The sequence below is a fragment of the Daucus carota genome, chromosome 5 (assembly GCF_001625215.2).
Source record: "Daucus carota subsp. sativus chromosome 5, DH1 v3.0, whole genome shotgun sequence".
Taxonomy (NCBI): Eukaryota; Viridiplantae; Streptophyta; class Magnoliopsida; order Apiales; family Apiaceae; genus Daucus; species Daucus carota.
The window spans coordinates 33,914,451-33,931,343 of record NC_030385.2 but is presented as its reverse complement, the minus strand read 5'-3'; the positions used below and the strand labels follow the sequence as shown (position 1 = coordinate 33,931,343).

General features: G+C 34.0%; 3 protein-coding genes and 1 non-coding gene across 4 annotated transcripts; all 4 read left to right on the top strand.

Annotated features, from left to right (window-relative positions):
* Positions 1 to 380: 380 nt before the first annotated feature.
* Positions 381 to 487, top strand: LOC135146861 (small nucleolar RNA R71). The gene has a single exon (XR_010283955.1). It is a non-coding gene; the product is annotated as a small nucleolar RNA R71 (small nucleolar RNA).
* A 5,061-nt stretch (positions 488 to 5,548) lies between these two features.
* On the top strand, positions 5,549 to 7,636 carry LOC108223333 (F-box/kelch-repeat protein At3g23880-like). The gene is made up of 2 exons (XM_017397526.2): positions 5,549 to 6,875; positions 7,391 to 7,636. The coding sequence occupies exon 1, from the start codon at positions 5,635 to 5,637 to the stop codon at positions 6,823 to 6,825; it is 1,191 nt and encodes a 396-aa protein (XP_017253015.1). The 5' UTR covers positions 5,549 to 5,634; the 3' UTR covers positions 6,826 to 6,875; positions 7,391 to 7,636.
* Positions 7,637 to 9,032: 1,396 nt separating this feature from the next.
* On the top strand, positions 9,033 to 12,075 carry LOC108223331 (putative F-box protein At3g10240). The gene is made up of 2 exons (XM_017397524.2): positions 9,033 to 10,360; positions 11,656 to 12,075. The coding sequence occupies exons 1-2, from the start codon at positions 9,132 to 9,134 to the stop codon at positions 11,663 to 11,665; spliced, it is 1,239 nt and encodes a 412-aa protein (XP_017253013.2). The 5' UTR covers positions 9,033 to 9,131; the 3' UTR covers positions 11,666 to 12,075.
* A 1,858-nt stretch (positions 12,076 to 13,933) lies between these two features.
* Positions 13,934 to 16,197, top strand: LOC108223334 (F-box/kelch-repeat protein At3g23880-like). Its single transcript, XM_017397527.2, has 2 exons — positions 13,934 to 15,405; positions 15,938 to 16,197. Exon 1 carries the CDS (start codon positions 14,166 to 14,168, stop codon positions 15,354 to 15,356), a length of 1,191 nt encoding a protein of 396 aa, XP_017253016.1. The 5' UTR covers positions 13,934 to 14,165; the 3' UTR covers positions 15,357 to 15,405; positions 15,938 to 16,197.
* Positions 16,198 to 16,893: the final 696 nt, after the last annotated feature.

Below are 16,893 nucleotides of genomic sequence, written 5' to 3'. Positions count from 1 at the left end.
CATTGTACAAACAATCATTACCAAGGTGTCCTTGAATACCACATACTTCACAAACCTGATTATTCATAGGAGCCATAGAAGATAGTGCATTAATACTCATAGGTTGAGTATTCGAGGCTTGTGAAGTTTTCAACGAGTGAATCTCTTGTGTCAATGTTGCGAGTTGAGATGATAAAAGTGAATAAGCATCAACTTCAAGTTTACCCCCTTTCTTAGGTGCTCTCGGGTTATTGAAGTGATTTGCAGCTAGATTTGCAAGAAAAGCATAACCATCATCAACTCCTTTGTCTAGAAAAACACCACCTGCAGCATTATCTACCGTGCTCTTCGTCTCGGAGTCAAGACCATAATAGAAGCGCTTGAGAAGAAACCACTTTTCAAGACCGTGATGAGGACACGAGCGTTGAATATCTTTGAATCTGTCCCATGCATCCTTAAGAGTTTCATCATATTCTTGTTTGAAAGTGGTCAACTTGTCAACCAAATCATTAGTTTTGTTGGGAGGAAAATACTCAGTGAGAAAGGCTTGAGCAATTGCTTCCCACTCGGTCACATTGATATCATTCAACCACTTCTGAGCTTTATCACGAAGAGAAAACCCGAACAACATAACTTTCACTTGATCTGCAGTGACTCCCTGAAACTTGATGGTAGAGCAGAGCTGTTGAAACCTTTGCAAGTGAAGCGTAGGATCTTCAGTTGGAAGACCAGCAAACTGATTCTGTTGGATCATAGTGAGCAACGCCGGTTTGATCTCAAAGTTTGCTGCTTGAATATTTGGCATAGCAATGCCAGTAGGCACACCACTCGGAGAGGGCTGCGAATAATTCTTCAAAGATTTAATAGGAAGATCACCCATTTTAATCTTTGACCCTTGTTTCCCTTTCTTTCGCTGATCAAGATATTGCTGTAGAGTAGTGTCAAAATCAGGATCAGGAGTAGTTGATTCCACGTCTCCTGTAGACCTGGGCATGAACAACTAAACAAGGAAAACAGTGAAAACAGCCTCGATTGGAACTAAAGCTCCAATGAGACAAAGAAACAATCTAAATAATCAAATTAAAATATATAGAAAACTAGCGCCTCCCCGGCAGCGGCGCCAAAAACTTGATGTGTAAAATAATATCTACCGCAAGTGCACGGTGCCTGTTGTAAACAGATACTAGCAAGTACGGGTCGAATCCACAGGGAGACAAGTTTCAAGAATCTTAATCTGACTATTGCAAATTGTTTCACAAGACAAACAAATATTTAAGATTTTTTTACTAACTAAATAAAGCAATGCAAAGATGATTTAAATCAATTAACTAAAGTCTAGGACAATTCAGGTTCACCATGCTTACACCAAAACTAGCTAATCATATAATAATTCAACAAGTTATGTAATTAGAGCAATTGTTAATCTCTCTCAAGCATTAACACTCTCAGGAATCCATTGATGCTCTCGCACTCAATTTCAGTCCCGCTAATCTTATGTGTGCCTCTAGTAAGTACATCTCTCGATCTTGTACTCCTATTTGCATACAATCAATCTATGATATTGGCCAATTACACAGATCAAACATCAAGACATATAGACTAGAATTACACGTTACCCATTAAACCACTAATGAAAATAAGGCATTATAATGGTGCAAACATGGCTCCCCTTCCGTCCTAGAATGAAACTACTCACACATAGTAGCGAAAGTAAAAGCAACAAGAATAGTGAAGAGAGCCATATAAAACATTAACAAATAAACAAGAGATGATCAAGAAATACCTCAAAGCTTCAATTAATGGAGAAAATAATGTCTAGAAAAAAGTATGGAGAGAAGGAGAAGAAGACCTAACCCTCTGTAAAATAGCGTAAGTAACTAATGTCTATTCTAATGGTAATCCTCCAATAATAAAATCTGATCCTCCTCTAATAATAATAACAATTTTAATGTTTTAAAATCAATATACAAATAGAACTTCCAAGCAAGGTAGGATTCTTTGTCAAAATTCGCAACTTTCTTTGCTGCTCTGTTTTCGGGCTTTTCTGATTGGACTTTGCTTCTTGGACCACTTCTAAATTAAAGAGAATTAAAAGGGCTTCGCGTGGGCTGTAAGATCATCCAATTCTGACATCCGGAGCTCAAGATATGGCCCAAACAGTGCAGAAATCGGGTGGAACCCAATAAATCCGAATTTTAATAGAAATTAGCTCCAAAATAGCTAATTTATCTCCAAATCCTTCTCAACTTGGAATTCTTTATTTCCTACAATAAAAATCTATTAAATAAAATCCAAATCAGTGCAAAATATAATTAAATATGAGAATAAAATCCTATAGAATATATATAAAAATATATTCTATCAACGCCCAATTTTAGGATTTTTAGGACATGTGATTGGTCTAAAATAAATATGGAATATGATATGACACGTCAAAATTTAAAACAGGTGTTATTGTCGTGGACTTTTTTTTGAAATATGCGGCATTGATGATTTGGCACTGTTCAGGATTTATAATATAATTTGGGTTCGATTTTGGTATTTGTGAAATCCGTTTCGACCGACCCATTGATTACGCACAATTTTAGTAATCTTAGGACATATGATTGGTCTAAAATAAATATGGAATATAATATGACATGGCAAAATTTAAAATAGATGCCATTGACTTGGACTTTTTTTTTTTGAAATATGTGACATTGATGATTTGGCATTGTTCAGGATTTATAATATAGTTTGGATTCGATTTTGGAATTTGCGAAACCCGTTTCGATCGATCCGGTTGCTGTCTCTAAGTAATAGTACATATCTACTATGATTAAGTTGACCTACATAAAATGATTAATACATACTAATTAATGACGTAATATTATTATAAAAATACTTTTATAATACTTATATCACTATGTTAGAAAATGTAATATATATTATTCCGAAAATTAAAAAACAACATATTTGTAACATAGCTAGACGACTTCCGGATATTAAATAAAAATATAATTATAAATTTCAATTTCAATTTTTAAACACTTCATTTATTTATGTATAAGTTAATATAATTAAAACGTAGTTATATGATACATGATAAACTTAACAATTGTGGCAGTATATTCAGTATAATTATCTTCTTCAATTTTAATTAGTTCTGTACAAATTTAACATTCAGAAAATGCTATGATTATGGAATGTAGTTATTGCATTACCATTCAAAATTTAATATAATTGTCAGTCATTGATTACGCTCAATTTTAGGAATTCAAAGATATGTGATTAATTATTCTGATATGCTTAAATAAATAAGGGAAATTATAATGACATGGCAAAACCTAAAATATGTGGCATTGAGGTGGACTTTTTTTTGAAATATGTGGCATTGATGACGTGGCATTGTTCAGGATTTATAATATACATAGATACATAGATTTGGGTTCGATTTTGGTATTTGTGAAACCCGTTTCGACCGACCCATTGATTACGCACAATTTTAGTAATCTTAGGACATATGATTGGTCTAAAATAATTATGGAATATATTATGACATGGCAAAATTTAAAATAGATGCCATTGACTTTTTTTTTTAAAATATGTGACATTGATGATTTGGCATTGTTCAAGATTTATAATATAGTTTGGATTCGATTTTGGAATTTGCGAAACCCGTTTCGATCGATCCGGTTGCTGTCTCTAAGTAATAGTACATATCTACTATGATTAAGTTGACCTACATAAAATGATTAATACATACTAATTAATGACGTAATATTATTATAAAAATACTTTTATAATACTTATATCACTATGTTAGAAAATGTAATATATATTATTCCGAAAATTAAAAAACAACATATTTGTAACATAGCTAGACGACTTCCGGATATTAAATATTAAATATAAATATAATTATAAATTTCAATTTCAATTTTTAAACACTTCATTTATTTATGTATAAGTTAATATAATTAAAGCGTAGTTATATGATACATGATAAACTTAACAATTGTGGCAGTATATTCAATATAATTATCTTCTTCAATTTTAATTAGTTCTGTACAAATTTAACATTCAGAAAATGCTATGATTATGGAATGTAGTTATTGCATTACCATTCAAAATTTAATATAATTGTCAGTCATTGATTACGCTCAATTTTAGGAATTCAAAGATATGTGATTAATTATTCTGATATGCTTAAATAAATAAGGGAAATTATAATGACATGGCAAAACCTAAAATATGTGGCATTGAGGTGGACTTTTTTTTGAAATATGTGGCATTGATGACGTGGCATTGTTCAGGATTTATAATATACATAGATACATAGATTTGGGTTCGATTTTGGTATTTGTGAAACCCGTTTCGACCGACCCATTGATTACGCACAATTTTAGTAATCTTAGGACATATGATTGGTCTAAAATAAATATGGAATATATTATGACATGGCAAAATTTAAAATAGATGCCATTGACTTTTTTTTTTTGAAATATGTGACATTGATGATTTGGCATTGTTCAAGATTTATAATATAGTTTGGATTCGATTTTGGAATTTTGCGAAACCCGTTTCGATCGATCCGGTTGCTGTCTCTAAGTAATAGTACATATCTACTATGATTAAGTTGACCTACATAAAATGATTAATACATACTAATTAATGACGTAATATTATTATAAAAATACTTTTATAATACTTATATCACTATGTTAGAAAATGTAATATATATTATTCCGAAAATTAAAAAACAACATATTTGTAACATAGCTAGACGACTTCCGGATATTAAATATTAAATAAAAATATAATTATAAATTTCAATTTCAATTTTTAAACACTTCATTTATTTATGTATAAGTTAATATAATTAAAACGTAGTTATATGATACATGATAAACGTAACAATTGTGGCAGTATATTCAATATAATTATCTTCTTCAATTTTAATTAGTTCTGTACAAATTTAACATTCAGAAAATGCTATGATTATGGAATGTAGTTATTGCATTACCATTCAAAATTTAATATAATTGTCAGTCATTGATTACGCTCAATTTTAGGAATTCAAAGATATGTGATTAATTATTCTGATATGCTTAAATAAATAAGGGAAATTATAATGACATGGCAAAACCTAAAATATGTGGCATTGAGATGGACTTTTTTTTGAAATATGTGGCATTGATGACATGGCATTGTTCAGGATTTATAATATACATAGATTGGGTTTAGTTCACCCACACTTTTTCTTTTTATTTAATTTATCATTCTTATGTTTCTCTTTGCTTGCTTTGATTTTCAGGAGCTTGGAAAGAGATTTTACGGGTTTTCTTTTCAGACTTTAAAGTCTTATTATCTAAACGTCCGGAGATATCTTTGCGTATCTTTCGGTTAGATGATAAACTTTATTGAATGAAAGTAATCCCTGATCCGGCTTATTGTATCTATGATACAACTCATCTACGAGTATGTAGATCCTGAAAAAAAAAAAAAAAAAAAACAAGGAGGCTCTTAGAGATGCTCTAAGACGCTTTACACACATTATAATGTGATTTGACTGGGCCTTAAAAGCAATTCATCTCTAATCAATGCAACTACAGTGCAACATTGAGCTTTCCCTTTCTTCCCAACTTATTCACCATTTCCTCTTCCAAAACCTCAATGGCAAAAAAGTCCATCAACTATTTACCTGAAGGGTTGATCTCCGAAATACTCCTTCGACTTCCTGTGAAATCACTGCTCCAATGCAAGTCCGTCTGCAAACCATGGCTTTCACTCATCTCCACCCCTCATTTCGTCAAATCTCAACTCCATCGCGCCATCACGGCCTCAATGAACACACCCACAATGCTCTGTATCCACAGACCCACGCTCACCGAGGAGGAATTGGCAAGAAAACTGGCCTTCGAGGCCGAGACGGAGAGGCGTTTCGGCACATTGTTTTCCAATTCCACTATTAGTCCACAACAGCAACGTCGGCGTGAACTTGTTGATGAGGCGCTTCTTGATGCCGCAGCCCAAGACTTGTCCAGCTGTCCGGTACAATTTGATCATCTTGTTATGCCACGTCTTTTCTCTACACATTATAGTATTAAAAGTGTTTGTGATGGCATCCTCTGTTTAGCTAATTTGTTCGGTAATTATGTCTATCTTTGGAATCCGTCAATCGGGAAGTTTAAGAAACTCCCTGCTCCCGAGCCCCACACTTGTGATACTGTGCCGGTTAAAGTAGGGTTTGGTTATGATCCTATCTCCGATGACTACAAGGTCTTTAGGATTGTGTCTGAGAAAATGTTTGATGTCGAACCATTAGTTCAGGTTTATTCGTCGAATGCTGATTCCTGGACTAATGAATTTAAGGCTCCTATTATGAAGGGTGTTAAGCACTTTGGCTCAGCTAATGTTGTTGTAGACGGGGTACTGTATTTTAAATATCGTAGGGAGCACTTAGTCTCATTTGATTTGCACAATGAGATTTTTGGACTAGTTCCTATCCCTAGCTCTACACAGATGGAGTCAGATGTTTTGGATTTCCAAGGTTCCGTCGCTATGGTCTTTCAGTCTGGAATTGAAATAAATCTATGGACGTTAGATAATGTTTCTGGAGAGGTGTCTTGGACCAAAAAATTTAGCATTGAGGCTCATCCCGAGACTGAAATACGGTTAAATGACTATTTGGGTGCAGCACAGTTCTTTGGACATAAGGTATTTCACAGTAGCTTCATGTTTTATGTGTTGTATGACTATGAGAAGAAAGAAACCAAAATTTATAAAGATGAAGCAAATGTGGGTGCTTTTCTCAAATACACAGAAACGCTTGTTTCACTAGATGGCTTTGAGCAAGTGCAGTAAAAGGGCAACTGGCGGGCATCTGAATAGTCTCCACCAGAAACAATCTAGAGGTAATTTTGTATCTTTCAAATTATTTCTAGTTCTCTAGCAAGTAATTGGTATTAGTTCTATACATGTTTGGCTCATTCATTGGCTGTTCAAGCGATATTAGCTGGTGCTTTTGATAAATAACCTTCATGAAATGCAGCTTAAAATGCAGCTTACTGATATTTCTTTCATACTAGTCCTCAAGTAGATAAATTTAAGCAGGGCGTGTAGGTTAGGCGACTCAACATAAGTACATGGTTAACTATATTTCCATATCGCCCCAAAGTGTTTATTAATTAGTCGTGAAAACATCTCTTCCTAGTAACTGGCTAGGTTCCACTTTTGCCTCTTTTGTGAATATAGTAAAAAGATGGAAGATGGGCTTTGTGAATGAAGCTTAATTTAATGTCATATTTGGTTATATCATGGTAGCTAGATTTTCTAGCCACTTGGCTTAAGTTAGTGATTGTAGTCACACAAGTCTAGCGCAATAATATCGCGGGAAGCTTTTGCCTGATATCTTTCTAAACTTTTGCAGAATACGGTATGTTGACCATTATCATGGCAAGTGAAGTGTGATTACGGAAGCAGTTACCGCAATATAATGTTGGTTTTGTGCTTGATATCTACGAGGGAGAACCTGATGTCCTCCTGAGATGCATCTACTAGCTATTAGTACTGCCTATATGGCTATCTGTAGTACTGAATGGTTACTAAATCTCTTATATATGGCTATCTATGTTTTAAGTACTGAATGCAAGCTTCTAAATCTTAATCTTTGCTATGGCTGGATTTGTTGCTTATATTATGATATGCTAATCGTTTACTGCTAATGTTGATCGTTGTTAGCTGACATGCTTAGGTTAATCTTGATTGTTGATCACTGTTTAGCAGCTAATGACTGTCTCCAGTAGGATTGCTTTTTAAACAAGCTCCTGATTTGAAATTAAAATCTTATGAGACTATAAAGAAAATGCCTAATACTTGAAGTTTTTTTAAATTCTCTTCTCTCAGCTTTTTCAAAGAGTGTTTGGGTGCTCCTAAATCAAATTTTTATTATTATATCCAATTTTTATCATTTACATTAATGATAGTTAACTCTAACAAAAACAAGTGGATGACCTTTTTCATTTTTACGATATATTATATCGAAACATATAATATCATCAAAGCGATCATAATCTAACTTCATCATTGCATCGACCTAAAATATATATGCAATTAAATCGGAAATTTGGATCTTTTGCTTGCGTTTTGTTTTAGGTACTCCAACACTTCCGCAGTGTCACCAAATTTTATTTAGATGATATGTTTTGTAGGTAGATAGTTTTGGAGGTAGATAATTTTTATAATCATCTCGAATGAAAAAAACATTCTCGTGTCGACGAGCTTGTATAAATAAATCAATACTTGCAGGTGTCAGATGTCACAGAGAACTATGTGTCATATCAATTTGAAACATTTGAATATCATTTATTATAATGCGAACTTTAAAAAATGATTTTCAGATAGGCTTACATTCGGTTTTATATTTTCATCTATTTCATTAGTCTTTGTTAGAGTAATAAATATTTCAATAATTACAAAAAATAATCATCAAAATTTAAGTGGCATGATGCTTAGGGGACAATAGTCATATTTTATTCTATTCTATACACAATGAATATTATCATAATTTTAGGAAACAACAAAAACGAAACAAAATTTAATCAAAGCTTATATGATTCGATATAACAACATGATTTTGTATATAATTATATAATAATAATAATAATAATAATAATAATAATAATAATAATAATAATATTTTAAATATATTTCTCAAGAGTTAAGTTACTTGAAGTCCTCATTTGAGTGGAGTTTTGGTGTCCTCATTCTTCAAATCGAAAAAAAGGATCTAATTTATTGGTTTCAAACTTAATATTTTTTGTTCAACAATATTTTTTAAACATATGAAAAATTAAAGATTATGTTCAACAACATAATCAACATGCATAACAGTTATTTTTATAAATTGAGGACGCTATACAATATGTTTAATAAGTACTTATTATTCTTAAAACATAAGTTATTTTAAGGACAATACATTGAACTTTATAAATTAAATAATTAATATTAAATGAATAAAATTGATAACTTAAAAGTGGAATACACGCAACGGGTATTAATTTGAAAAGGAGCAGACCAGGAGTGCCTCCGGACGTTATATACTCCCTGAGCCTGACTATCCACGATCCACATTATTACAATTCAAACACCTCTTGTTTAAACTAAACTCAATGGCGTACAAATCCATCAACGATCTGCCCGAAGGACTGATCTCCCAAATACTCCTTCGACTCCCTGTGAAATCGCTGCTCCAATGCAAGTCCGTCTGCAAGCCATGGCTATCCCTCATCTCAACCCCCCATTTCATAAAATCTCAGCTCCTCCATGCCATCACGGCTTCAATCAACACACCCACACTGCTCTGTATCGAGAAACCCCCGCCCACCGTGGAAGAACTGGCCTTCGAACTGCAGATTGTCGAGATGGAAAAAGATTTGGTGACATGGACTTCTCGGGACCATGCTAGACAACAGCAGCGTCGACGTCAGCTTGTTGACCAGGCGCTTCTTGATGCCGAGGCCCAAGATTTGTCGAGCTCTCCGGTGCGTTTTGAGCGTCTTGTTTTCCCGCGCTTCTTCTTCCCCTATTATGGAGTTAATGATTGTTGTAATGGCATCATTTTGTTATCTAATAGCTTTGGTAATCATGTCTATTTTTGGAATCCTTCGATTCGGAAGTGTAGGAAACTTCCTAGTCCTGAGCCCTACACGAGTAGAGTCGTTCCGGTTAAGAAAGGTTTTGGTTACGACTCTATTTCTGATGCCTACAAAGTTTTTAGGATTGTGTGTGAGAAAGAGTATGATAAGGTACCCATTGTCCAGGTTTACTCGACGAGCACTGATTCTTGGAGACAATTTCGAAATCCTATTCTGAAAAATTATGAGCATTTTGAGCGAAGAAATGTTGTTGTCAATGGGGTTCTGTATTTTGATGGGGTGGATGAGCTAATTTTATTTGATTTGCACACTGAGGTTTTTGGACAAGTTCCGTTCCCTAGCTGGGTTACAAGGAAGGGGTCAGATGTTTTGGATTTCGAGGGTTCTGTTGCTATGGTCTTTCAATCTGGACCTGAAATTCATCTATGGACGTTGGGTGATGTTTCTGGCCAGATGTCCTGGACCAAAAAATTCAGTATTGAGGCTGATTCCGAGACGGAGATATGGCTAACCAGGTATTTGGGTGCTGGCCAGTTTTTGGGAAAAAAGTTGTTTAACAGAAATATTTTCATGTTTGATGTCTTGTATGACTATCGGAAGAAGGAAGCCAAACTTTATAAAGGGGGTGATGAGAATGATGAGAACATTTGGGCATATCTCAAATACACAAAAACTCTTGTTTCACTGGATGGCTTTGAGCATGTGGACTCCAACACCAACAACATCAGTCTCACAGGAGAAAGGTAATTTGTCTGTTAGCAAAACATTTAAATCTTTGAAGTTATTAGTTGTGCAGTAGTTCCAACTTCAAAATAATGCTTTCAGTGTGCACCTGTTACTTCTTTTTGTAATTTTTTTCCTATGTCATTCTTGCATTTATTCATTGTTACTAATTGATGTTACAAATATTACAACTGTTTAATCCTTTTCTATGAATGTTTGTCACTCTTGCTTCATTTTGTTTGATCCCTTCGAGTCATTAGCATCCTTCTTTCAGTTGTACTATGGGCGTCCATATATTAACTTTATACTTGTCAGTCTTAATATAATGGCACAAATCTTCTAGTATAGCATAAATATTTAGTGTTCTGTAGTGGGCAATCCTAAAATGATCAGTGATGTATGTAGAATTGTAGATGCTGAATCTCCTAAGCTCTCTTCCTTTTGTAGCTTGTGATGTATGTAAAATTCTAGATGGTGATTCTACTAAGCTCTCTTCTTTTTGTAGCTAATTCATTTATATTGCCACAAGGTTATTGAAAATCAACCAATAATTTCAAACATTATTATATATTAGCCTCACTTTTTTTATGTTTTTTCTTCGTCGTATATGTTCTCCTAGGTGGACTTGATGTACAATTGCAATGTGTAGGTAAATCAAAATCATGAAAATTTAGGATTGGGACTGGTGTGTCGTGTGTGTGTGTGGCACACCTGTAGTTTAGAAAAACATGTCTAGCTTGTCTTCTTCACTACTGATTTTTGTTACTGCAACTACTGTGAAAGCCTTGAGCTCTTTTGCAATTTTTCTGTTACCTTTTGTCTCAAAAAGCAATTAAAATCTTAATTATGTAGAAATAATTATAATTGCTTACAGAATTTTAGGTGAGTATATGAGCGATTCAGTTTTAGTATAAGTGTAAACAACGGAAAAGTTAGGATTTGCGCAACATTTTGGGATTGTTTGCTCTATTAAATAGCCTAGAGTGCCGTTAGAAGAAGAAAAAGACACAAATATCCTAAAAAAAAACAAAGGGAATTAAGTGGGATAGATGGAATAACATATCCTGTGACGACTTTCAAGAGTTCGATATTTCAATTGAATGTTTTTAAACTCTAGTATTATAACCGGTGCCGCGTCCAAAGTAAAAGCACACCAAGTGTACTTTACCCTTAAAAGTAACAAAAACGGGTATCATACCAAACTAGGAGTATAAATTATACCAATGTTTGGTTATTAAAGTTTAGTATTAGATACAGTAGTCATGTATAGTTCTATGTTTGAAGCTTTTGTGTGACATCATCAAACCTTTTGCAGGATAGCATAGCAGACACTGACCATCATCAGATTCATGGCAACTGGCAAGTGAAGTGTGTTAGCAGATGGAGTTACTGCGGTCGTTGCTTGTTTTATGCTTCATATTTATGTAAAAGCCTGATGCTAGACAATTACTGCTAGTAGCTATATTATGTTTTAAATATCTAGAATGTGCTGAATCTTATCGCAGCTTTGCACTGGTTTGCTGCTTATTAAGATTTAAAATGGTTGTGGTATGTTTAAGCAACATGACTAAAACCTCTCTTCTCAAGTTTCTATTGATTTTGGTTTTGTAAATATGTCTACTGTTAATAAATTTTGTTGCACCGATATCATCTGGATTGGTAGCCTGTCTATCAATGCCTTTTCAGCTCTAGTGATTTAGATTATGGGATCGTGACCTTCCTTGGACCCTGGACTGTTGTATTAAAATGCTCAAATCAACTTGGTGGATGAAAATATGTACAAAAAGTTTCACATATAACAAGACTTTGGCAACTAGAAATTTCCTGAATATAGCATGCCTAACATTTACTAGTACTATATCCATGCCATGGATAGATTTGTCCCTCTCATCTTATGTACTTATAAATGGATGTTGTTTGTTCGATCATCAATGAGTAAAGTCTCCTCTTCAAATGTAAAATGGACACTGTTACTCTCATATGAAATTTGTTTGGGAACAGTTTTATTGATTTGTAAAGTTGCTAGATGAACAATACAATCTGTGTCAGCATCATGGCAATTGGCAAATGGAGGAGAATATGAATGTAGTGTTTCTAATCTTTGTTCTATGCTTCTTATATATGTAAAGTGGAGTATGATATTAGATGGATGTTTTGTATTCTTCATTGAGGCTCTATCATCTCCGTCCGGGAAGAACTTAAAGTTTCCCATACCCAGATGGGGTTAATACAATTAAGGTCATGTGGTGTTTGGTTGGGGAGGATAGAATGAAATGGGTAAAAACAAAAGAAAATATTAGAGATAAAAGGGAAGTTTTGATAATTAAAAAAAAATAGTGCATAAAAAATTGTTATGATGAGATTTGAGGAAAAAGAATTGGTTAGAGAAGAGAATCGAGCATTCTTTCTTAAATTGGGATTGTAACTTTTAGTTCTCATTCGTTCACCCCAACCAAACACAACATAAGAATTTTTTTTGTTCATGTATGTTCAACTCGATTCTTAAAAAATTTCTGAATCTTGAGATATTTAATATAGATTTTAAATTATGATAACACATATGGTGATATTTAATGTGGATTTTTAACTATATTTGTCTGATGATTTTTAATTAAGATTATTTAAAATCTGATGATATTCAAATACTAATGTTTTTTTAACTTCATAAAATGCTGGATGTTTTTTTCTTGAAAAACTACCATGGTCAACGGGCAATAAGCAAATACTATCGACTAGCTAGGATCTTGTTTGCAACATTATACGTTTGTTTAGAGTATTTATTTAGAAAATAGAAGCACTTGAAATCGAAATGAATACAGTAGGATTGGAGACAAAAAGTGTTGGTTAGTTGAGAATTGAGAAGAATGCAAAGCAATAGAGTAAACTTTGCACCATAACATTTAATGAAGACTATTAAGGAGTAGCTGCAATATGATTACTCCTGATGTGATTTCAACAATCTTTTGCTTCAACCACCGTCCACAGAGGCTTCGTTCGAGGTCAGGTGATCATTAGAGCATCTCCAGCAGAGTGCTAACAGCTTCCTTAAATATATAATAAAATATACCTCTTTTAAGGTATTTCTACATTTTATTGAATGAGAACTCCAACAACATTCCCTATTTTACGTTCCTTATTATTATAATAATAATATATTCAAAATATCCTATACCTCTTTTAAGGAATTCCTACATTTTATTGAATGGGAAAGTGTGAGAAAAGGAGGGAAGGGAATATTTTATTATTAAAAGTAGTATGAGGAATGACTCTTCAATCCTTAAAAATGAGGAATAAAACTTGCATCCTAACTTTTTAAGGCACCACTAAGACTCTGCTGGAGTTATATTTTTGTCATATTCCTTATAAAAATAGCTTAAGACATCATATAAGGAAGCTGCTGAAGATGCTCTTGGTCTCTTCGTTCTAAATTAATGATCACTTCGATTTTTTACACGAAACCAGCATACACCCATCTCAACTCTTTACGTTATGTTGGTGACAGACTAATACAGTGAATAATACCACACCATAAACAGCCACATGGTGGAGAACACTGCGAAGCAGTTGGATCAATTTATACCCAGCTTTTAATGACGAGTATTAAGTACTCCTATTGCTATGTGCTATCACCTGTCTTTCGCTCTAATTACAGCAGTCAATTGTAGGATCCGTGTTCCAGTGAAAATCTAAAAATGTCTGCCGTACTAAATTGTTATAGCTACTTCCAAACCTTATTATAAACAAACACAGGATCAACCTGAGTGCTTCAACATTTAGCTTCCCCTTTCACAACTTGAATCCACCATTTCCTCTTCCAAAACCTCAATGGCCAACAAGTCCATCAACGATTTACCTGAAGGAATGGTCTCCGAAATACTCGTTCGACTCCCTGTGAAATCACTGCTCCAATGCAAGTCCGTCTGCAAACCATGGCTTTCACTCATCTCCACCCCTCATTTCGTCCAATCTCAACTCCTTCGCGCCATCATGGCCTCGATGAACACACCCACACTGCTCAGTATCGAGAAACCCCCGCTCACCGAAGAGGAATTGGCAAGAAAATTGGCCGAGATGGACACACATATTGTCACATTGTTTTCTGATCCCGCTCTTGAGCAACAACAGCAACGTCGACGTCAACTTGTTGACGAGGCGCTTCTTGATGCCGCAGCCCAAGATTTGTCCAGCTCTCCGGTACAATTTCATCGTCTTGTTATGCCACGTCTTTTCTCTACACATTATAGTATTAAAAGTGTTTGTAATGGCATCCTCTGTTTAGCTAATTCCTTCGGTAATGTTGTCTATCTTTGGAATCCGTCAATCAGTAAGTTTAAGAAACTCCCTGCTCCTGAGCCCTACACGTGTACTACTTTGCCGGTTAAAGTAGGGTTTGGTTATGATCCTATCTCCGATGACTACAAGGTCTTTAGGGTTGTGTCTGAAAAAGAGTTTGATGTCGAACCATTAATTCAGGTTTATTCGTCGAATGCTGATTCGTGGACTAGTGAATTTAAGGCTCCTATTCTGAAGAATGTTGAGTATTATGGCAGAACTAATGTTGTTGTGGATGGGGTACTGTATTTTGATAATAATATGGATCACTTAATCTCATTTGATTTGCACAATGAGAGTTTTGGACTAGTTCCTATCCCTAGCTTGACACGGATGGGGTCGGATGTTTTGGATTTCCAAGGTTCTGTCGCTATGGTCTTTCAGTCTGGATTTGAAATATATGATCTATGGACGTTAGATAATGTTTCTGGAGATGTGTCTTGGACTAAAAAGTTTAGCATTGAGGCTCACCCCGAGACTGAAATATGGTTAACTAAGTATTTGGGTGCAGCGCAGTTCTTTGGAAAAAAGTTATTCGACAGAAGTGTCTTCATGTTTAATGTGTTGTATGACTATGAGAAGAAAGAAACCAAAATTTATAAACATGAAGAAGAAAATGTGTGTGCTTTTCTCAAATACAAAGAAACGCTTGTTTCACTAGATGGCTTTGAGCAAATGCAGTAAAAGGGCAACAGGCGGCATCTGAATAGTCTCCACCAGAAACAATCTAGAGGTAACATTTGTATCTTTCAAATTATTTCTAGTTCTCTAGCAAGTAAAAGGGCAACAGGCGGCATCTGAATTAGTTCTATACATGTTTGGCTCATTCATTGGCTGTTCAGTCGATATTAGCTAGTGCTTGTGCTTCTGATAATTAAACTTCATGAAATGCAGCTTACTGAGATTCTTTCATACTAGTCCTCAAGTATATAAATTTAAGCAGTAGGTTAGGCGACTCAACATAAGTACATGGTTAACTATATTTCCATATCACCCCAAAGTGTTTATTAATTAGTCGTGAAAACATCTCTTCCTAGTATCTAACTGGCTAGGTTCCACTTTTGCCTCTTTTGTGAATATATAGTAAAAAGATGGAAGATGGGGCTTTGTGAGTGAAGCTTAATTCAATGTCAAATTTGGTTATATCATGGTAGATAAATTTTCTAGCCACTTGGCTTAAGTTAGTGATTGAGGATTGTAGTCACACAAGTCTAGCTCAAATATTGCTTGAAGCTTTTGCCTGATATCTTTCTAAACTTTTGCAGAATACCGTATGCTGACCATTATCATGCCAAGTGAAGTGTGATTACGGAAGCAGTTACCACAATATATGTTAGTTTTGTGCTTCATATCTAGAGGGAGAACCTGATGTCCTCGTGAGATGCATCTACTAGCTACTAGTACTGCCTATATGGCTATCTATAGTACTGAATGGTTACTGAATGGCTTATATGGCTATCTATGTTTCAAGTACTGAATGCAAGCTTCTAAATCTTAACCTTTGCTATGCGTGTATATGTTGCTTGTATTATGATATGCTAATAGTTTACTGCTAATGTTGATCGGATGACATGTTTAGGTTAATCTTGATGACATTATGTTTAAATTTTAATAATTATACGTCAATTTTGTGACATTTTATCCGAAAATTATTAGACTCCACCTAAAATGAAGATCATACAAAATTCATAAAAATATCTAGATACATTGCATTTAAAACAAATTACATGTCTAAGGGGTAATAAGCAAATACTATCAACTAGCTAGTCTTGTTTGCAACATTATACGTTTGTTTAGAGTATTTATTCTGAAAATAGAAGTATATGAAATTGAAATGAATATACACTCAAGAGCAAGTTCAATATGTTACCTAAATGAATTCCTAAAATCACATGTATTAAAAAGATGCTCAACTCAACTCATCCTCGATTTTCCTAATCATTATCTATTTTTAGTTAACCACTAGTAATTACTTATTTAATATTTGTGAATAAAAATTTATTTCCCTCCTCTTTTCTTTATCTTTTTCTTCTTTTTCTCTCTTCTTTCCTTCGAATTTATTATTGAAATAATAAGAGAACAAAATAGAAATTGCTATTGGAGTGACACTAAAATAGGTAATGAGATAGGTAATCTATTAGACTTGCTTCCGTCCTCTTTTACTTTTTTTTTTTTTTGATAAAAACATTGTTCTAAAATACTTATCTAATTTCTGTTTTTA